Source organism: Tachypleus tridentatus, chromosome 12, assembly GCF_004210375.1.
Source record: "Tachypleus tridentatus isolate NWPU-2018 chromosome 12, ASM421037v1, whole genome shotgun sequence".
Classification (NCBI taxonomy): Eukaryota; Metazoa; Arthropoda; class Merostomata; order Xiphosura; family Limulidae; genus Tachypleus; species Tachypleus tridentatus.
Window position 1 is genome coordinate 2397827 of NC_134836.1, and position 24395 is coordinate 2422221.

The 24395-nt window shown below is 31.6% G+C and overlaps 1 protein-coding gene across 3 annotated transcripts in view; it reads right to left on the reverse strand.

The window, feature by feature from the left end:
- Positions 1 to 24395, reverse strand: part of Su(z)12 (Polycomb protein Su(z)12) — a 64119-nt gene that overhangs the window by 27242 nt on the left and 12482 nt on the right. For 2 of the 3 annotated variants that reach the window (XM_076472740.1, XM_076472739.1), the window contains exons 2-3: positions 10099 to 10145; positions 3214 to 3278 (exon numbers count right to left, since the gene is read on the reverse strand). In XM_076472740.1, coding sequence (XP_076328855.1) covers positions 3214 to 3278; positions 10099 to 10145 — 112 coding nt within the window. Of the gene's footprint in view, positions 1 to 3213; positions 3279 to 10098; positions 10146 to 19663; positions 19810 to 24395 lie in introns of those variants that run through there. The other variant, XM_076472741.1, reaches the window with a different exon arrangement.

Consider the following 24395-nt stretch of genomic DNA (forward strand, 5'->3'; position numbering starts at 1 on the left):
CCCATAAATTTCATTTTATGATCCCACTACTGCAAACAAAATATTTAAGTGTGCTAAGAACATAAAATAATGAAAAAAAGTAAATCTGTAAATTGAGCGTGTCTTTGAAGTACTTTCTTGAGACTAAGTACACAATAAGAAAACAATGAGGAAAAAAAATACTAAATGAAGAAGCTATGTTGGACTGGCTACGTAACTTTAAAACAGGAACCTAATAAGTTAGAAATGAAGTGAACACATCCCTTGATTGCCTAATAATCACAAGACAGACTAACTATCCTGACTTTATATGGATAATTCCCGTATTGCTAGCTTTCATATTTTGTCTATTGAAAGTTTGATGTTTGAATAAAATCTCTGTTTTTATCACACCTTTTCTTTAGTTAACCTTAGAATTCTATTTCATAATATATTAACATTTTACAATTGGAGACATCTTCTCTATTTTATTCACCACCCCTCAAAAGAGTAAGAAATTAAATGTAAATGACTACTTATAAAATTGTCATTGCACAGACAAACCATAATATTTATAACCTTTAATTTTGTTTGGTTACAGAGCTATCAATAGAAAATCAAACCCCTCCTGCCACACTAACTTGTCATATTCTCTCTTTCAGGATTTGTTAATAATTCTCTCATGTTTAATTATACAATTATACATTATTAATACCCAATATAAAATTAAGGTTTTCCTCTATCAAATGATGTATTGTACGATGTTGGGTTCTGAACAGATAAGCATCAATTTCACTCAGAATACAACCTTTGTTATCATGGAAGACATAATGGCTAACTTTGATGAATTTGTAACAGCTCTTGTCACACAAAGTCAGAAAACATTTGAGAGCTAGGGGCAATTGTCTACTTTTTGTATGTTATTAGTCTCAGTTCTTTGGTGTGTTACTTAAATGAATAAAAGTATTTAGTAAATTACTACCAAAAGTATAAAAAAAAATGTTTAATTATACCCTTGACAAACAGCAAGAAAAACGAAGATTGGGTTAGTACTTTATTTCTTGTTTATTCTTTATTCATTATTATAAAACTAACTAAAATGTAAAAATAGGTATTTTTAGGTTAGTAAAGAGTAGACTATATCAAGTAAGTAATATAATAAAAATGTTTCATGAGGCACACACACAAGCAGTTCATCGGTTCTTAAAATGAAAATTACTTTGCACATGGACTATTCAAAATAAATACTCATGTTCATAGATAAATCTTTATTTTAGTTTATTTAAAAAATTCATTAAAAATAATTTTTTGTATGTGAAAGACTTGTACTGTTGTATTAAATCTATGAAGACTTTGAACAAGTATAAAGAGATCATATAGTCAGTCAAACTGACTCAGCCCATGTTGAGAGAGCTAATAGCAACTGCTAATAAATTGGGTACACTTCTTTTACTTCAATCATGTAATGAGTATTAGGTATTTGTAGTAGAATGAAGTTGCCAAACATTTAATTTAATAAAATATACATATAACATTATGCAATACAACTTTCATTGTTTATTACTTCATATTTATAATTAATCAATAATGAATTATAATACTAAGTTTATGAATGTGATATTTGCCTGGCTTTATCCAATAATGATTTACACTTTTGAGAAAAATAAAATAAAATATCAGAAACAGAAAATTGTTTAATTTTATATTTTGATTGAATGAAAGATTGAATCAGACATGATTCTAATGATAATTTTTATTATGAACCAATCTTTCATTTATTTTTCTACTAAAAATATTTTGTTCACTTTATATAGATATAAATATGTACATATACGCAAATATTTTCCAATTTCACTAAACAAATCTGACAGCAACCCTAAACAAAAAGCAGAACAATGACAACAAAGTAAACAATAATCACTTCATAAATTATATACTAAATCCCTACATAGAACAAAAAAATTAAGGGGTTCGTATAAAACAAGATAGCTAACCTAATTAAAATACAAAAGTTTTTGAGACACTTCCAGAATCAAGTCTGACTGAAAAAAGCCTGATAAAAAAATTAAACAATGGGAAATTATTTTATCATACTAAACTTTTATAAAAAAAACACTAAAAAATTGAGTTGTAAAATAAAAATTGCCAGTGATTAAGTTTCACTTTACTAAAAAAATCTAATAACAGATTATACAAAAAACTATCTGCAGCCAATTGTTATGAGACAAAAAATATTAAGTTGAGAAATTTAAATAAGGTGACAGAATTCTACTTTTTACTTTAATGATTGATTGATTATGATTGTTTCTTTAGAGGAATGTCACAAAAGATTATCTGGTTTGTTCACTGCAGGGAACCAGGCTCCACATTTTGACATTGTAAATCTATAGGTTCACTATTGTCATATAATAAGACATAACCAGCAGTTCCCAAACTATGGGTCACATCCCCATGTGGCATCAGAAAATGATAGGAATTAAGCATAGTTTTCTTCTGGATTAAAAAACTTTGAACATTACCCTGTGAACGTGTCAATCACTATGTTATGATGGCTGCTACTTGGGGACTTGTAAGTTTTTGTTTCAAAATGTGCTCATATAGGACAAAATCTTTGAGTAATGTTGTTATACACTGAAAGATCAGCAAAGATGAAACAAACTACTTAATTCTAAACTACAGCAAAAACTTCAGGGTACCATGACAACACTAACAATGCCAAATAAAAGATGATCAATAAATGGGAAAGGAAGGAGGCAGTGCAAAACTTCATTATTGTTATTTTTTGTTCATATTTAAAACTCATTAAAAGATTCTTTCTCAAGAAACTAATTTTTGTTCACTGCTGTTCAGTATACTATTATGAAATTTTTAAATCCAATAGTATGAAGAAGAAATGAGGTTTCATAAAATGCAGGCTAGGATTAAAATTCTGAACAATGAAATAAGTATTTACCCTAACAGCATTTACCTATTCAAGAAAGATTAAATTCAACTTTGTTTGTAATTCTTGGAAAAATCCAATACAAATAATACAACTAAAACATGTCTAATTTCATTTCATGTAATTTGCTATGAAAAAATAATAAACTAGTAAAAATTAAAAATACAAATTATTCACTTACACAAACATGCCATAATGTAAAGTTAAAAAAAATTATAACTGCTACAATCTTCCTGTATTAATCCATGCATATGCAATTCCAATTATTTTACATGAACAGTTAGTTTTATTCCCAAGATTCATTAAAAACTTACCTATTTTTGTGGGTTCTAGACATTCGATGTCTCATGTAACTTAGTGCTCTATTCAAGAATATTGGCTACAAAAAAAAGTACAATAAATTACACAATAATGAATAAAAAACACTGATTTGGGACTTCCTCAAAGAGAACTTTTAATTGATATATTACTAAAAATTCAAAAGTTAAAATTGTTGCATAAAAGGAAGTTTTTGCACTCAGATATTTATATGTGAACTCTAAGCAAATGGCTTGATAAAAAAAATTTATCACAAACTGTATCATTTGATGCTTAAAAGGAGTTGTCACTTAGATAAAGTTGCTAAAATTTAGTCATTTGTTATTTTAAGACATCCAGCAATAGTCCAAAAATCATTAGAAAATATTTACACAAGTTTCCACAGGCATGATGTAGCCTGCTTCATGATAAAGAGAAGCAAACCAGAAAAATGACTGATGAAAGATTACATATGAAGCAGATGTTTATAAAACAATCACAATGTTTAAAAATTAAGTACACATTAAGGTCATTAAATAAAGCACTATGGCAGTGACTTCTTACAATAGGTGGCAGTAATGCAAACATTGCTTTCAAGCTGTTTTATTCTATCAGAAAACAAATACTCAATGAAACAGTTTGAAACTTGAAATGAACTTCTTACAGAATGCATAACTTATACAAAAATCTTACTTTATATGTGATACCTATATTAATTTGTAACTTTAAATTTCAAAAATATTTCCTTGTGTTGTTTTAAGAAACAATTAGAAATGCTTAAATTTTTCCTAATTCCAATTACTGATATTACATCTTACATTTTTGTAAATTTTCCAATACCATTTTTTATTTAATGAAACTAAGTTTTATCTCTGCTTCTATAAACAATGTAGCTTCATTGTTTACAACCACTGCCTTAAAATAATTTTGCTTTTACCAAAACATTTAGTTAGCTGGCTGTTATTATTAATCAATCTCATTTAATATATATATAATGCATTTTAAACCAATTTTATATTAATTGATAAATTCTTTTGGTGCTTTTTATTTTCCCATTCAAGCAGTTACTTAGGTCAAGAAGACAATGTAAACATGGCTTAACAAACAGAAGCCTAGCTGGTAAAACTTGATATGGTTAAGAGCAAAATGATGCAATTAAGCAAAACTCATTTTCCATGATAACATTTCCCTTCCTAATATAATGCAACATCACTGAAATGAAGTAGAATAAAACAAAGAAAGAGTTTTTTTACATGCTGAAAAAGTGTAAAAAATTGTTTACAAATATTTTTTCTTCTGCAAAATTTCATCAAAGAAAGTTTTTATAACTTAGGTTCTTATTTCTCTATGAAACTGAAAGCCATATTGTCATACATATGAGAAAAAAACAAGATTGTTACATATCTTGATCACTAGTCTACTGCTTTTCAAAGATGAGGTACAAGTAATAATACCACACCATGAAAACCAAGGTTTGGAAACAGTGATTACGTAAAATTCATAGAACTATATTAAAATAGTCACAAGGTTCAAATTAGTGCTGTTTTGTCTACAGTTATTTCAAATTTCATGCTAGAAGTCTACAAGTGTTGTATTATATCTAGAACAATTTCAGGAAACTCTTAAACACTAATGTTTTTATTTGGAATGAGCTGAAGTTAACCCAAAGTCAATAGGTGTAAAATTAAAGAAGTAAAACTTTTTGTTTATTGAACAAGTTTCAACTCCAAAGTATTTTAACAACACAATTTGTGGAAGGATATCTAAAAGTGTATCTCCTTTAATTTAATTCAATGGTACAATTTCCCTCAGAGCAGAATATGCCCATCTAGGAGTTGTAGAGTCAATTCTAATTTCATTGCTAGTAGTTCAATGATATATATACCCCGTGTTACAGGTAGAAACATATATAACAATGACTCAAGAAAACAGAACCTCTACCTTGACAACACAGGATTTAAAACTATATCTCCATGATAGAACATAAATGAAATGCAACTTCTCTGATAACAAAACTGAGAACATAAATGTGCATTTCAGGTTAATCTGAAGATGACCTAAGAAGTTTGAAACATTGTTCTCTACTTTATTAGTAAGTGTTAATTCCTATACCAGTCTTCCTGAGACACATTTTTACTTCAAAGGGGTTTCTCATCATCATGAGAACATAAACCTTATTTTTTCTATGATATAAGATCAACGAAATATATCATATATGACAACACTTATAATATAGCAGCTTCCACAAATAGATATGTTATGAAATCAAAAGTGAAATATTTGTTAAATAAAAGCATTACAAATTATAACAGGAAAACGTAAAATAATTCAACTATTACTTATTTCAAATTATACAAAGTATATTTTATTTTTGGAAAAAAATCATTTTACATCTTTAGGACTTTTTAGTCAAACTACTGCATGTCCATTAATATTATGCCACATTTTGCATCTAAGCTCTTCATATATATTTGTTCATGCATTATAATGTTTTTAACATATAGTCAACAGGAATTTACAGTGCTGCATGTAGAATACTTAATACACAAAGTTATCATGCTTTTGTAACTTTTATTATGTTATATACTCCTTCTAAAACTAGTAGTCTAATTTTACTGGGCTTCTACTATAGATAGAAGCAATGTAATGATTCTGTTTTATTAATTTAAAATATCTGTTCCTGCATGTGTGTGTATGCAAGACAGTTTGTAAACTAAAGCAATATATATATTTGTGAATAATTATGATTCATAGTATGCATTTGTAAGTGTTTGTATGCAATATGTACATGCAAGTTTTTGAAAGTTCAGAACTTACGACCTTCTGCAGTTTCCTAAAAACCTATCCAGTGCTTATCTAGCAAAAGAATGAACACTGTATTAAAACAAAAGAAAACTACTTATTGCATAAATCTATGAACATTTGTTACTGTATTTGTGACTGGAGATTCAATTACATCAGCCTACAAATTAAACTTCATAAAAGTTGTTTTTGTTTTAATGTCAAATTTTCTGTAATTCAGCTCCACATATTTCAAATGTTCATTTTTTCTATCACATACAGATTTTTAACAAATCAAGAGAGTAAAAACATAATTAGATAAAAATTGTTATTTCATTTGTTATTATTATGCCTGGGTTCTATAATAATGGATAAAACTCTCATATCATGATTGGTATAGAGAAACATGTTCAAAAGTTGACTTAGCATCAATTCTAGTTATTACCAAGTATATGTTTGCTTTTCTAGAACATATTACTTTAGTTCCCTCACTGAGAACTACATCTTCAAATAATATAAATTTAAGGTAAATTAGGTCTTATCAGCATGCACATATTGAAGTCACCAAGTTCTTTCACCCTGATGTAGTAAGATATTTACACAACAATTTTGTATGAAGATGGATATTATAACACATACACACACAAAAGAAAAAATATTACAATCATAAAAAAACTTCCAAAGAAATTAGAGAACACTAGGGATGTTACATAAATGTACTTCTAAATGAAGCCATTCAGGAAGTAAAATCAAATAAGGCAGTTCAACCCAATACCAAGAACAAAAAACATGTTAAAATAGGAAAAAATACTTTTCATTTAGTAAAAAGGCAATTTTTTTCTATTTGTTCAAATTACAAAATAAATTCTTTGTTCAAAAAATAAACTTTCAGAAAAGACAATATATCCAACTCAACATTAACTTAGAATATCCTACATTATATAAATTTAAGATAAGCTGACAACATTAGTAACTGAAGGTATGTCATAAAGCTACGGCAGTGCAAAAGTGAGTTCACATTCAGTATAATATAAAATTAAATAAATAAGCTTTTACATTACCTGAAAATACTGATTTCATAGTCTTTATTGCAAAATATAGTGCACATTCAGGAAAATGATTGTACAATAAACACACTAAAAAATTATTCAATCAACATTTTAAGAAAAACTTATGAAAAACCTAAACAAAAACAGTTTTCTTATTACCTTTAACCCTTTCATTACAAGCTTAGTATATGAATTCGTCTACACATTTGCATCATACCTTTTTATGCAGCAAACCTATCTTCACAAAACTTAGTAAGCTTTTAGTAGATAAGTATTTTGTATACAAAAGTTCAGATTTTTTAATGAAATATTTTCACCTAACATTTGTTGGTAAAAATGGTATTTCATTATCAGTCTGAGTGCAGAGATTTCATGTTATGATTAAAAAAATAATAATGTTCTTCCTCCCCAAAATCTCAAATAGTATTTGAGTAATATCTGAAACCTATTAAATACATTTCAAATGTTTGTTTTCAGTAAGACTATATTTTATGTTAATTTCTATACTGTAATTATGTGGAGCCTGTAACTTTACCAACCTCGTAAACATCATAAAAATTAGGAAATATAAATTATGCATTTTTTCTGCTACAACAACTGCATATTATAACATGAATATACAAATGTTTAGTCTAAGTAGCTCAGGTCTCATAATGCTATGTATGAACATATACAATTATTAGTTTTTATTGTACTGACCTTCCAGTCATGCCTACCTAACATTACATAACTTGCATTGAGGTAGTGCACATGCACTTATTGTCTTCTCTTATTGTTTCAGAGAATTAGCTTTTTGTACTATACAGTCACATCAAGTATTATACACCATATATGTGAAGAACAATGCATCAAAAAGTACAGCAAACAATTATCTCTTCTTGCAATGACCTCTGTACTTGGTTGCTGCTGGAGATAGGTTGCTAAGCTTTTTAAAATTTGCATGTGAAAGATATCAAACAAAATTGTTTTTAGGTTTTATACACAACACAGTTGAATAACCAGAAAATCATAAATAACTACACTTATACCATACAATTTTACTATAATTTACTAAGCTTATTAACAAAGATGTATTTACTTATTTAAAAAAATATGAAACTCTGAGCAGACTAAAAACACAACCTACCTCCTTTAAACCTTGGAACGAAAGAACATGGTAGCCTTTTCAAATATTAAAATGGTCAAGAAAGCCACTCTGGGAACATTCTAAGTTGTTGATTGGTTATTCTTGTGTCTTTTTGAAGTAAAGTTTATAAAAGGAACAGTTTCCAAAAATGAAAAAAGGTGAACAAGACCATTGTGTTTGATTCAGTACACAAGCCACATATCAGCAAAACAAAAAGATACGAGGTTCTTATTTTATATACTAGCTTGACAGCATTATCAATTCAAGTTCCTAATTTGTATGAAACTAAAGACTTGGTATTTTGACATCACAAACATTTAATTTTAAACAGAGCTGCATTCAACATACTAAGAGACTCCCTAAAATTCATATTTAAATGTGTTCTTTTAATAAAAACTCAAGTTTTTAATCTTGAAAATGTTTATAATATTCTTAAAATAAAGCTGGTGAATTAGCAGTTGTAACCAAATTTATATGTTCTACATCTTGAAATAGATTCTCAAACACAGAATAACATTCTAGTTTTAGTTGCATCATGGCTTTACACAGATTAAAAAGTCACCTCTGTGCAAGTTTAAGAAAAAATAAAAAATAAAATGTGATTATCTTACCTCATGATAAAGGAAACTTCTTTCCTCATAATCAATTAGAAATGTTAAATTAAGCACTTCTTTCCTTAAACTTATTTAGTATAGTTTCCATTTAATAATGTGTGAAACAACTTGCTATTATGTGAAACATTATGGCTTCATGCTCTCTCACATAGCAATATCTGAGCTTCATTTCATACCACTTTTTCAATACACAAAATTTACAAATTTACTTCCTAATTGTATCTATTTAACATTTTCTCTCCACTCAAATGCAAGAAGTCATTTTCAACCTTCTTTCCTGTGCAAAACACTAGATCCATATAAGAAAAAGCCAGAAAATACATATAATGAAACTACTCTTCAGATACTGAACAGGAACTTGTAGATAATAAACATCTTATGTATTTGTATGACTATTCCTGCAACTAGTTTTAAAATGTTTACCAATTACAAAACAAATTATGAATTCACCTAAAATCATATCACTAGAATTATACTTACATTACTTGAGGAATCTACAGGAATGTATTACTGAAGTAATGACTATGAAAATAATAAGTACCAATAAATCACAAGTCTAAAAACCATAAATAACAACCAAGACTCATTTGTTACAATTTTATCTCTCTGAACCACCATAGCTGAAAACCTTAGTATTATCACAAAGAAAAAAATGATAAAAATTAAATTTACAATGAAATTTCTGTTACTTTTACAAACCTGTATCCCCCATTATAAAATACCTCTTCAGAAATTTTAAATGGCAACTGCACAGACTGTTTAGAATCACTAAAGATATTCTGTTACCAAGGGCAAACTAAAAAGGAATATCAATGTTTTACTTTTCTTACACATTATGTAGAACCTATCAGCTACCTTTGCAATACATTTTTATGCCATCATTATGTAGAAACTACATAAAAATAGTGGAAAGTACAATGAAAATTTTATACAATGTAGATTTACATGGTCATATAAAATTGCATTCCCTCCATTACTGTTAATTTTATCTTCATCAAGTCTTGAAGTTATTAATTTTTCACTACTTGTTTTAAAACGTCATGTAATATCATCAGTAATTCAAAATAAAATAAATGACTAAGACAAATGACATATCAGAGCACTAGTATTTTACGTTCAAGTGCAAAATTACACTATGCTCAAAATGACTATTGAAACTCACTTTTTAACATCATAAGCCCTCAAGCTTACTGCTGAGCCACTGGAGTGTTAAAGCATTTTATGTCAAAGTTATTAACTTGTATTTGACAGCTTTCACATAATCAATACTTATATTTTTTGTAAAGCCTATGATTAAACTAGATACAAGATAATTTAAAAAAATATACTTACTGATATATGATGTCTTGTTCTTAGGTAACGGTAAATCTGGGTTGGTTCTATATTAACAAAGAAAATTAATTATGAAAACGAAAGATCTTCATGTATTTTTTATGCTAATTCAACTATTCTATAAATAGTTTCTGTACCTCAGAATGGCTGGTATGCATATTAACACTTATTAATATGGAGAGAACAATGTTTCAACCTTTCTAGCTCATCTTCAGGAAGGTTGAAACGTTGTTCTCTCCTTATCAATAAAAGTGTTAATACCCATACCAGCCACTCTGAGATACATTTTTATTTCAAGTGGGTTTCTCATCATAGAGAAATAATTTCTGCATTTTAATTATAACAATACAAGATTTCCATCTTACATATTCCTCTTCATACTAGTTCATAATTCTATAGTGGTGATTTGTGTGTGTGCGTGCATGTAGCAGAAACATTAAATATTTTGAATGCTTACAGGAAGTTGCAACTTATATTCATATGTAAAGAATATGTTTGGAATAAGACTAGAGCTAGACAGTCAACTCAATATAATTGATTATCTATGAGGATTAATACATCAATGAGTGTCGGGTATGATAAATTGATTAAAACTATAATCAAATGATTAATTTCATAAAAATAATCAGTTACTCTTTTTACTCATTCCAGCAGTTGAAATAATCAAAATATTTTTCTTATGATTATTATTAATTAATTCAAGGTTGTTCAACTGATTAGTGTCACAACTCCCAAAATATATCAGCTAATCAAAATTGCTGTTTCTCATTAATATTACTTTTATTTTCCCAAGCACGATGTGAGAGTATGTAATTGAATAATGAACCCAATTATTATAATTAACATTTTCCAACACTAAAAATAAATTTCCAATACATATTTACTTCCCCTCACATACTAAATGTTCTACTTTTTGTACTGCCTTTAAGCTCCCACCTAGCATCACATGTTTAAATGTAGTACAGCTGTATTGTAGCATGTAAATGAACATGCAATAAACCTCCACCAATAGCAGTGCAATGCATCCTTCTGGCATAGAGCATAACCATTACTTGAAGATTAGACAAAAAAAAGTGTGGAAAATACAATGAATTGTAAAAGGAGGTAATTATCTATCAGAAATACAATTTCATTTTTGGAAAAAGACAGCTTCCAATAGAATATATTACCTCCATTCAAGTAATAGCTAAAATCCCAGGTGGAGGGAACAGTGCCAAAGTTACCTAAATTAGCACTCTTCAGAAAGTGTTTGAAGAGAACCCGTGAAATGTGATACTCTAAGACAAGGGTTCTCAAACTTTCTAGACCTGCAGAGCTTCACATCAGAAAGAAGAAAAAAACATATTTGGTTGGTCACCTCCAGTTGAAAACCAAACAGCATCAGGTGTCTTTCTATCTGACAAAGGAGGAGGATCCCAACTTTTTTCATCTCAAGACCAAGAAGCACAATGGAAAAGCAACTTCCATTCCAATAACCCACCCAAGATACATGTACAGATCCAGTATACAGCCAGCACCAGCCCACCTGGGAACCCAATATCTGGAGAAAAGTAAGAAGAAACTAAAAAAACCTTGTGCATCAACTCCAGTCTTAAACCAGGTGCCACTGGGAATTTTCCGTAAGATTCAGGTAGGAGTAGAGTACTTACCATCCTCACCAACAGAACACCTTTGCTCTACTTTTGAGTGAGTAGATGCTGTCTCACTCAAAACAAAGATTCTATGGTCCACCACCCCATGTCCTGTACTCTACTAGAAGATGAGGGGAAATAATACAGTGAAAACGTATCTCAGAATGACTGGTATGGGTATTAACACTTTTATTGATAAGCAAAGAACAACATTTTGACCTTTCTAGGTCACCTTCAGGTTAAGAAATGACCTATGAAGATTGTAACATTGCTTATCAATAAAAATATTAATACCCATACCAGCCATTCTGAGATGCATTTTTATTTCAAGTGGGTTTCTCATCATCAAGGAATACAGTGGAAAGTCTGGAGGAATGCAACACCTGGAATGGGCCTTATTTATCATGCAATATGCTACAAGGTACCAATCAGTTATCTTACAGAACATACAATCTAATTAATTAGCATTACAGACCTTTAAAGGTCACATGATGTGGATTAAATGGAAATTATAACCAAACTGGCACCACTTGCCACTGAGCAATATTCAAAGATTTATAATTATAATTATAAATTAATTATAATTTATAATACAGGAAAGATGTACAAAAAGAGAACACACTTACAGCCAGAAAAATAGTATATAGAAGGGACAAGAGGAAATCAATATCCAGAACAGATAACCAAAAGATGAAGAAAATATGCAATGAAAGTGTGTGTGATAATCTACATTACAGTTTGCAAAAAATCTTCTAACAAATGATGGAAGTAAAGAGCCAGAGAAAACTAAGGGGTCGAATTTAGTGAGAGAAGACTTAAAAGAGTTTATGTGAATTTACAACCAGTAAAGGATAGAACAAACAGATTAAGTGATGTAGCTATTCCTTGAGAGTAACACAATAAGTATTTTGAGGAGATGAGGAATTCCAAAGAATAAATAGATGGGAATATAAACTGAAAAGGAGCAGAGTAGGCCAAAAAACAACAAACCACAAGCATGGGATAAAGAAAATGACATGAAACAGAATAAAAATAGTAGAGAAATGGAAGACAAATAACATAAGATGAAGTAATGGCATACACACATTGTACCTTCTATAGTCAAAGGCAAAAGAAAGGAGTAGAATCTAACCAAAACATAGTACCAGGAACAAGAGACTCAAGGGTCTAAAAGAAAAAGGGTCAGGGCATGGAGAGCAATATTCAGGTCCAAATCAAGAAGGTGGCAAAAAGAACAAAAAAGCACAGAAAAGATGAAAGGAGGGTACGTAATGATAAAAAGAAAACCTGAAAATATCAGGTAGAACAACTTTTTAACCAGCCATGTCTAAATAGCTGATGGGAAAAAAAATCTAAAAGACTGAAGATAAAAGAAAGGGAATAGAAGAAAATGTGACGCAAGGACCAACTACGGAATATGTGCCCTTGGAGCGGATGGATAAGGATGGGGAAGAACAAACTGAACAAAAAGGAAGAAAGGTTATAAGTAAAGAAAGTTTGGAATATTTCACAAAGGACTGTACAACACACACGAAGTTGGAGTGACAAAATTGCTAGATGGGAGAGAAAATTATTATGGAAAGAATGTTAAAGAAGGAAAAATAATGGAAGATATTAGTGTATGTTAGGTAAAGGTTGGGAAAACCTAAGCAAAAGACAAGATACGATCCCCAACTTTGAAGAAGAAACTTCAGTGTTTAGGACTGAAAGAAAAACAATACAGCACAAAGTCTTGCCTAGTCTCATGAAGTAACAATAAGTAAAAAAAGTCTTATGCCCGAAAGTAATGGTGAAAATAATTGATATGAAAAAAATAACAGAAACCTAGTCACAAAAAAAACATATTGGGGTAGAAAATGAGGCAAAAACAAGTGAAAAAACTGGCAAAATCTTTTCCATCACAAAGTAGAAACACTGACAGAGGTATTTTAGGCATAGAAAGCCCAGGCTTCATGAAAATAACTGCCACCAACTTCTTCAAAACTGTCATCTATCCCAACAGATCCTAAAACTAATGTTGTTTACTATCACGTATCACTTTCTTACTTGTAGTGGTTTGTTAGTGTGCACTGATAAAAAGTTGCATCTAATCAAAAACAATGAAAACAAATGCAGTCAAAAACTAATAAGCAAGCAACTTAAAGGAATAAAATAAAATTGGAGGCTATACTGATAGCTACACTTACAGCATTGATAAAAAATCTACATCAAACAGCTAGCCTGCGTATGTTTCACCCACCACCATACCACAAGTTAAACAAAACAAGCAGCCTGTAAACCAATATTTTATTTTAAGGTGAGTACTGTTTTATGCTTTGTGTCAACAGAAAACTATGGAGTTGCGACAACAAGCACACTTACAAGCCACAATATTGTTGTTGAGAATAAATTAGTCTAGGTAGCATTATTTTTAATTTCTCTGCAATCAGTTTAATGTGACTGGGAAATTCTATAACTTTTACTAATTCTAATCGCCCAATTGATTACCAATGAAACACTGCATAATATAACTTTAAATGAACACAAAATGGTTTAAAAACAGAAATAGTGAAATTCTCATGATGGTCTCACTCCTGTGCTTTTCATATCGATTTCCTTAATTAATTTCACCAGATATAGCAAGAAAAGGTTGCTATCATCCCAGGGGTTAAGAAAGAACTACAGAGCCTTGTACTGTACCAGCCAGCTCTGTTGAGACACAGAGAATTCAAGAAGATAGAGATGATCAATACCATTTAAAGATCTGTCTGAAAGCTGCCAGGATCACTGGTCAGCTCCTCATTATGTTACATTCATCTTCAAAAACTGACTTGAGTCCCATAACACCTATCCATCCATGGTACTCAGGGTAAGTGCTGGCAAGGTCCAGACTGAGAAGTTGGAGCAGAAGAGTGACTAAGAAGGGGAAGAAAGAACAATCCAAGAAATGGATGTGATATCATTAAACACTGACACTTATGCATACTATATTTCCTTTCATTATTTGTTTTGATTGGGAAATCATACTAATTTAACTCATTACCACCCAAGTCATGTTTAGAACTGATTTCATGGTTTCCATACTTTGAGGATTTTGCTTATTACAAATTTAAATTCATGATAGACTAGTTAACTATTTTGAGATGTAAAAGAACTGATTGCTATAAAGTCAACGATAATGTAAATATGATTTTTCCATCTCTCCATCAAAAGTGTTTGACATTTTATTGACAAATACTTGTCGACAAGAGGAAATGCTTTATATAGGAACATTTTCTTTCATTATTTGTTTTGATTAGGAAAAGATGCCACTATAAATGGAAACAAAAAGTTACTGTTATACCACACATTAGACAGAAATTAAATATTATGTATAAAACTAGGAGAAATGCCATCCTATAGGTTACCATTTAGTCAGGATCTTAGTGAGCTAAACGGTGTGCTTTTATATCACAAAATTGCTCCTGACTTCTGGCTACATCTTGGCAAGCAATTTCATATGCTTTTGTAATTCAGACTTGTTCCAGGCTCATTCTCATTGGATCTTTCCATACGATTTGGTGAGCAAGCGTATCTTTCTTTTCATAAATTACATCCAGATATTTAATTTCCTTTCTCAAGCCTTCAGACTTTCTGTGGTAAGTCACTTTTCCATTTGGCAAATTTTGGCATTGTGGTTTTTTTATCACTTTATGCTCATACTGAAGTAAAGAAATACTTATTTAACTTACGAATATTGCCACAAAATTCCCATGAATTGGTATGAAATGAGCCCTGTACAAAGGACTTGCAATTCCTTTAGTCACAAAACAGTTTAAATCACAGCATATTGTTGGATTCTCAAGCAGAAAAGTAATTTCTTCCAAAATATTACACTGACTATCCACCAGAAAGACTTGTTTTGAAATTCTAAATTAAAGTCACTTCACCACCATATCAGTAGTTTTATTTAAAAGATTAGTTTTGTGGATAATAATAAATGTACAAAATTAATGTATATTATCAGTAAAAAAAATACCACTTCTCCATTAAAAAAGTGGTTGATGGGAAGAAAAATTATAAAATAAGGTCCTATATCTTTTAATTTTAGCAAGGGTCTATTTTATATTTCATTTTGGTGCAATATAAACTGTTATTGACTTGTTTCTTTAAGAAATGAACACAAGCATAAAATAATTTTTTTTAACATAAGAGACACAACTGTAATGAAACTTTGTTGGAAACTTCCAACTATGATGTCAAAAAATCATGTAAAGTTTTATCCATGTCAGACTTAAATTGTGGGAGGAGTTTTGTGCACAGAGAAATATTAGCCTGTTTCAGATATATATAAAAATCATTTACATGTTCTGAAAAAAATGAATAGCTTGTGTTTGTATTCATGAAATATAAGTTCACAATAAAAGAGATATGTTGGTATTTTTAGTTTCTTTTCAATTTATGCAACACCACTTATTTAATTCACTAATTTTTATTATTATTATTTGTTTTTACAAGTTCCATTATATAGTACATTTTACAATGAGCTATGGGACTGGCCCCAAAAAAGGCATGTTCCAGGGGCCCATCTGGATCCCTAAAAAAAGTAAAAACATGAGCCCAAAAAAAGCCTACATTCTTGACAGCTTCAAACACTGTATTGTGTTGGTGTACACTTCAAAACAGGGGTAGAAATATTCTAAATTTTCAGCAGGACACTTGTCCTGCTGGACAGTGAAACTTGCCGGACATTTGAAATTTTAACAGGGCACCTCAAAATTGTCACCGGACCTTACCAAAAACAAGAAATCAAGTAGACACAATTATTATATAAAACAGAATCATTTTATTTATGGCACTGAAACATTATTTCAAAGCAAGGCTTGTATCCATTAAAAATGACACATCAATCAAACTGGTAGATTTAGTCATCCAGCACTAAGACATCAGCTGATGTAGACTCAGTATCTCTATTGTCTCTACGTGTGTGAGTTCCATGTGGACTCACAAATCATCTGTTTTTTTTACTCTCCTTCCACCAGGATTCTACAGACTTGCACAGTAATTCTGTGCTTGCAAGATCACAGGTCTTATTCTTAGCTAATTTTATTGTCATCAAGTCATTAAGAGAATCATTTATTAGTTTGGATGGCCAGTCATCCTTAATAACTGCCATCTGGGAAAATCCACGTTCTGGTTCAGCAGATGACATGGAAATCACCTGCATGAGGCATACCAAAGACAACACTGTTGATCCAGGGAAAGGTTTACCATCCTCAACAGTAATTTGACTTAACATGTGGGCCCACAATCCACTTACACGACTAGCCAGGGATTCATCTGATTTGGCAAGTCTTGTGGCTTTCAGCAGTGTCTCATGTAAGTCAGCTTGGCAAATATCAGCTGCAATGTTGAAATCCTTAGCTTCTAGCAGAGCACCAAAGTGATCCAATAGTGTCTGGAGTTCATTATAGCCATAAGATGACAATGCTTCCTTGCTTTTAGGCCAGTTGCTTGGTTCAAGAATTTGAAAGACACCAATAAAATCCTTATCAAGTTTATCAAATCTCTCATTCAGATATGTGACAATTTTACCTATGAAGATGGCAGTTTCTTCAACCACGGATTGAGCAACTGTCTCTTTTGTGGCACTTTTTGAGCCTCTGGCCCTTGTCTGACCACTAACAGCAATCACCTTTCCTCTATGTAACCACTTACCAGTTTGTTCACATGTTGTGAGCTCTAACAGTTTTCTGGGAACTCTCAACATGATTCAGATTGCCCAGCTTCTCTCTGTAAACAGTGAGTTTGTCAGAAACAATGTTCACAGTAGCAAAACTGTCTTGTATTTTGAGACTAAGAGATGTCAAAACAGTCAGAACTGCCAAGATTATGTCCATGTACAGGATGAATTTAAGGCTTGTCAAAGTACTGTATAATCCTGCAGCTTTCTGTCCACATTCCCCTTTGTCATGCAGCTTTACTTGATACAAATATTCTGCTAAAGCTGGCCAGTTATGAGAAACTGACTCCGGAGCATGCTCTTTGTAGGCCACCCACCAGGTTCCTGTCCCTTTTGTTGGTTTTACCAGATTCTTTGAGGCCAGCCCAGTTCTGTGGCAAATTGTCATAAAACTTCCATAGGTTTTCTAAAAAGGTTTGGATACTATCAAAGTATGGATGTCCTTGATGGTCTTCTTAATTGCAAGTTCCAATCTGTAACTAACACAGTGGATCCCTTTCAAATAAGGTGTTTGCACCTTCAATCTGTTGACAAGTCCTTTATTTGTGCCAAAAGTGACAGCTGCCCCATCAGTTGTCAGGCATACAATTGATTCAAGCCAGTCAGGAAACTTGCCATATATTGACAATGCTGCAAGTACAAAAAAATTAGTACCCAATATCAGTTACTTTCTGTTAAAAAAAAAATGTAAATTTGTACTTTGGAAAATTCAATTGCTCCGTTATCTATGACGCTAGTTGTGCTAGTTTAAGCTCCAATTCTGTCAGTGATAAATACATGGTTCTTCTAGGTTTAAATCAATTGAAAAATGTTTGAGTTTTCATTGATGTATATTAATAATGGAATGACTATGTAAACCTGAATTAAAACACAAATATACATGAAATATTGTCCATTTTAATTTTTCTTAATTAGGAATTCAGGATAAAACCAGAAAATTCTCATCCCAGGTAATTAAGAAACCTTTACCTGAACTAAGTGTCTATAGCAAGTGTTCAGAATCAGCCTTCTCAACTGACTGCAGACACAGGAAGTGGGTTACTGTCCAAGTATCTCACATAGACTATCTCCTGCTCAATGTTGGCAGTGTCTGTTGAGCCCAGTCATAATGCCAAAGAATAATGAGGTGTGCAGACGAGATATGACATTAATTCTAATTGTTTCTGCAATATACTTTGTAAAGATAACTGCTTGTTTGTCATTGGCATAATGTTCTGTTAAGTTCATACCAAAGTTGTGCTCCTGCAGCAACAGAAGCTCTTGAAAATTGCTGAATTGTTTGGCATTCAAAGCCATATAAAGGGCAGTCCTGAACAATACAAGCAAATGATCTTTCTCAGTCTGGTTAAGTTTGCTAAATTTTTTCATCATGGGAGTTAAATCAGGTGTTTCTTTTGCTGTCTTAGACTGTTGGCACGACTGTTTTCATGCTCCTTAACAGCACTTGCTCTCAGGTTGGAAAATCTTGTTATGAAGGTGTTCTTCTTCCTTCCACTACTTTGGTCATATTCCTGACAAATTGAACAAAACATCAGTCCGGTAGCGTTATTATATTCCAGTCATGGTCGGCCTCTATTCCATTCATCCTGGAAACGACGAGTAGGCTTAGCGCCAGTACTAGCAGTAACAGTTTTTGCTTTAACACTTAGGCTTGGGTCAACAAGCTTGGGCTTTTTCACTTGGGGTTCTGTAGTATTGTCTTCTGATTCATTAGTCTTGCTCATGAAGCGAAATTGAAATAGATCATGAGACTTTCCCGTTTCTTTACTATCAGATACCATGATCAAATCGTCATGAATGTTTGGCAGTCACGTGACTATCCGGGACCGCACGGATAAGGCAACCTAAAAAGCATATTTTGTGAGAGTTCACGACAGTTTTTTTAAAATTTGCTTTTTTTTGTCTTAAATTAAATCTTAAATTTTGCAAGTTATTTTCCACTCATTATAGAATATACTTTTAAGCAAAATCTTCGGGCTGTACATACACAGATTTTGCCTTGCTTATTTTTGAGGGGACAATGTAGTTGTGTCCAATATGTTAGGAATATGACCACCGGTCACAATGTCAGGTGATAGATGGGAAAGTGCCAGTCAAACATGATTTTTTAACGGACATGTCCGGCTTTAAATAGAAAATTTCGATCCCTGCAAAATATATTTTTCTTATATACCATTTGTTCTTGATATAATTGTAGAAAATTACATCACCTTTGCTTTATTCCCATACTTACCTCTAGGAATCATAAAAACCTTCATGTGCTCAGTTTGCTGAAACATTTGAGAAATTCCTCGACTAAACATAAAAAGGGTAGAGCCAGAATGCCTTTCACTCACTTGGTTGGCCACTTCACCTTATCTTCTCATGTCACATCTGTGACTTAATGAAATTCTGCAAAACTTTGTGGTTGTCTTTTAAATCTTTTAAACTCTAGTTATGCAAAGATAGATTATTTTGTATTTTTTAGAAAATCATTTGAAATGCTGGCTGCCTCCAATTCAAGCAAAGTCCAAAAGTACAAAAACCACCCAAACAACTTCTCCTACATCTATGAAAAATACTGCAGTTTCATGAAGGAAAAACATTCTACTCATGATAAGGGTAGCTAACTACCACTATTTTTTTGGTGTAAAATTAGTAACCAAGAAAAACTGGGCTCCACATGTGTATTATAAAGTATGCATGAATGGCTTGACACAGTGGCTAAATAAGGAGATAGTATGATTCCAAAGATCTAACTGCTTGTTATTTTTCATGACTAATGTTTCTGGATATTCAAGCAAAATTAAATAATACAGTAACTATCCATAAATTGCACCTTCAATGAAACAAGCATTGATATGGTCTTTCAGTGCCACATTCACCAGTAAATTTGGAAACAGAAGAGTTATCCTGAGTAAAAAACAATAAATCATATTCATCTGGTAATTCCATTCCTGTGGCACCTCAACATAAATTACCTCATCTGATCCACAGGAATAGCTAAATGATATGATTTATAATTTTTCTCTACGAATGCAACATGAGAAACTTCTTAACTCTTATTAACAGCAGTGGAATTTAGTAGCTCCAGGAGCAAGAGTTTAAATTTACCAGTCGTCATCAAAGTCTTACTTCTTCCATTAATGCATCAGCATTTGTACAGAAATGCAAAGTATCTTGCATGCTGTAGAAAGAAGCAAAAATACTTTTGCACAATGGGTTAAGCCACTAAAAATTATTATTTAACATTGTATAAGCAGACAAACATAGGAGTCCATTTCTTCCAGAAATAAATAACTAACTTAATGTTTTATAAGATGACATGGATCTAAGGAAGAAGAGAATAGGGGTTGGGACCCCTCCACCTATCTCAGAAATTGATAATTCTTTACATTTATAAGTAGGTATGGATCTACAGGAGAAAACTGGGATAGAGGAAACCACTATTTTTATTAGGTGCAGATGTAGACATCTGAACTCCACTTTTTTTTCAAAAATTTATAAAAGTAACAGAAGCCCATATGCTACCCTATAGTATCACAATGAAGAATCAGATGTCATTTTTAGTGATCAGTGATGTCGTGATAACCCACTTGAAGAGAAAAATACATATGTAAAAATGGCTCGTTTGGGCTGAGAAAATTTTTTTATGTATAGAAGCGAACAACGTTTCAACCTTCTTCGGACATCATCAGGTTCACAAAGAAAAGAAGAGGTAATTGACCAGAAGCTGACCACATATTTCAAAACAAGCCATTTTTACATACATAGATGTCATTTTTATTATAAAAGCTGTTTTTAGATTTTTGAAAATCATTACAAATTTTGTTAACAGCAGTCCAGTTCTGGATTAAACTAATATTTGATTATTTCTAAACTAATACAACAATATAAACATTATAATCTTTAACATAGTTACCATGGTAAATTTTGGTAACATAGCTTTTCTTCAAACATTAACGTCTCGATTTTTTTTGCACTAGTTAGTATTGTTTACTGCAATATTTTTTTGTTTTTTAAAAGCTAGGTTTCTCATAAGAAAGTAATTCTTTGTATTGTTGATGTCTAAAATAAGTAAAAATGCAAGTGTTTGTAAGTGTATAAAAATACTTTTTGAAAATATTTTAAAAACCAACATTATTTTAATGCTGATTGACTTAAGTTACTTTTGGATCATATGGCCAACATCGATTAATCCAAAATGCTATACTATTACAGTGGAAGTCACTTCTTTCAAGTAAAAAAATACTTAAAATTTGGTTACAATGTCATATAGCTAAATTTTAAAAAGTTAATTGGTACCATGCCATCATTGTAAAAATAAGACATTACTGCAGATTGTGTAAAGTTAAATATTGTTATTATTTAATAAGACAATAATATTATAATCTGAATATTTTCTAGTTTATAATCTTATCCATTCCTTAATGGTTTTCAATATTTGAGAAAGTAGTTATAATTATCAAAAGTCTTACTTTACAAAAATAAATGCTATTTAAATTAGGTGCTACTATAGGATGCAGTCTACAAAGATATACTATAGCATATGATTGCACAGATACTATTATCATCACTGTTTTAACTTGTGTGTTTGCAAATGGTACAAGTTATTATACATAAAGCTTTCAAACTAATAAAGTATAAAATACTATTACATAACATTTTGGTGGCAAATACAATTTTAATGAAACAAGTTGCAATAACCAAAACCAGTACAATTGTAACCTAAATTTAAAGTACTCTTTTGGAAGATGCATCTTATTAACTCTTTCACCATGGGATCAATGCAATATACACAAGTTTATCTACACATTTACATATGTTAAGTATTTGGATTATTACTTTTGATACAGCATATGTATCTTCATAAAATTTGGTAAATGTTTAGTAAAGATTACAAATATTTTGTACACACAAATTTTTATTGAAACTTTTTTAAAAGTTTCATTTGTAAGAATAGCATTTCATTACTAGTCTGAGTGCAAAGAATTGTTATTAAAATCTGTTCTTCATCCCCAAACTCATAAATATTATAGTATCTAAAACCTCCTAAATACATTTCAAATGTTTGTTTACAGTTAGACTATATTTTGTTATTTTCTATACTCTAAGTGCAGCCTGTCACCCAATCAACCTCACAACCATTGCAAAATCAGGAAGTATAAATTATGCTTTTTCATGCAAGAATGACTACATATCATAAACAAAAATACAACTGTTTAGTCTAAGCTTACGTCTCATAAAGTTATATATATTTATTATACTGACCTTCCAGTCATGCCTAGTTAACATTATATTAATGTCAACTAATCATTAATCACACTGACATGCACTTGCACTCATGTTACATATCCAGTAATGTAAAACTGACCTTTAGTCTTCCCTGTCTTGGCTGTGCTTTAGTGGACTTGTATTTTGTAATATATAGTTACATTTCAATTATTACACATTATATATTTTTATATAGATTATTACAATTTAGAAATAAATCATTAAACTTATTTTCTTAAAATAAAGAAAAATAAATCAAGAGGTAAAGCAAATGATCTCTTCTCACTACAAATTTGTACTGCTGTTGCTGCTGGATATAGGTTGCTAAACCTTTTATAATTTTGCACAAAATTTTGTTTGAGGTTTTATATATGCATTGGAACAATGAAAGCCCCAGTGCAGAGCCGAAGTCCTTGATGATGAAGAGGGTCTAGCATCTTTAAGGCCGATGGTCTGGCAGAGCCACAGACCAGTGATCCATAGTCTAGTTTCGATCGAATAAGAGCACGATATTTCTTTAGCACAGAACATCGATCCGCTCCCCAAGTGGTGGAAGAGAGGACATGGAGGATGTTCAGTGCTCTTGTACCTTTAACCCATAGCTGCTTGATGTGTAATATAAAGGTCAGCTTACAGTCAAAGATAAGCTCCAAGAACTTGGTATCAGAGACCACAGGCAGCACAACTTCACTGATAAGGAATTCAGGATCAGGGTAAATACCCTGTTGGCAGCAAAGGTGCATACAAATGGTTTTAGAGAGAGAGAAGTTAAAACCATTTGCTGTGGTCCACTTCAGTAAATCATTGAGGGCAGTCTGTAGCTGCTGCTCAATATACCTCATGTTTGACGACTGACAGATGTGAAAGTCATCGACATAGAGCCTGTTTGCAACAGTGAGAGGGAGTTGTTCAGTGATGGCATTAATTTTTATACTGAGAAGTGTTACACTCAGAACACAGCCATGAGGGACTCCAAGTTCCTGCAGAAAAGAACGGGAACATGTCGAACCCACATGAATTGGAATCTCCTGTCCATTAAAAATTAATAAAAATGGGCAAATGGCAATGTAACCCATATATGTGGAGGTCTCGCAAAATGCCATACCTCCATGTTCTAACACAAGCCTTCTCAATGTCAAAGAATATTGATACATGATGTCGTTCGAGAAAGGCTTCTCTGATTGATGTTTCAAGTCGAATCAGGTGGTCCATGGTGAAGCTGTGTCATCGGAGCCCACACTGGAACCAAACAAGACAAGCATTAACTATCCTCTCTAAGGTCTTATAAAGACAGCTTGTCAAAGCAATTGGATGGTAGTTTGAAGGAATCTTGGAATACTTCCCAGGCTTAGAGTAAGGTAGGATAATAGCCTAGCACGAAGCATCAGGAAAAACATTCTCCTGCCAGATCTGGTTAAAAACAATCAGAAGAATAGCAAGAGAAACAGGAGACAGATGGTGCAGCATTTCATAGTGTACATCATCAGGTCCAACCAATGTACTGCCAGACTGGTGAAGGGCCAGCTTGAGTTCCACCAGTGTAAAGGGATGATTTCTGTCATAGAGACAATCAGCTTGAAAGGAAAGATGTGATTGCTCGCCCAAGTCTTGATGGCTAAGAAGGTGGAGGAAGAAGCAGAAGTGCTAGATACCTGGCAAAAGCTTTAACCTAGAGTATCGGGGATGCTTCGGATATCAGCTAGTTACTGGCC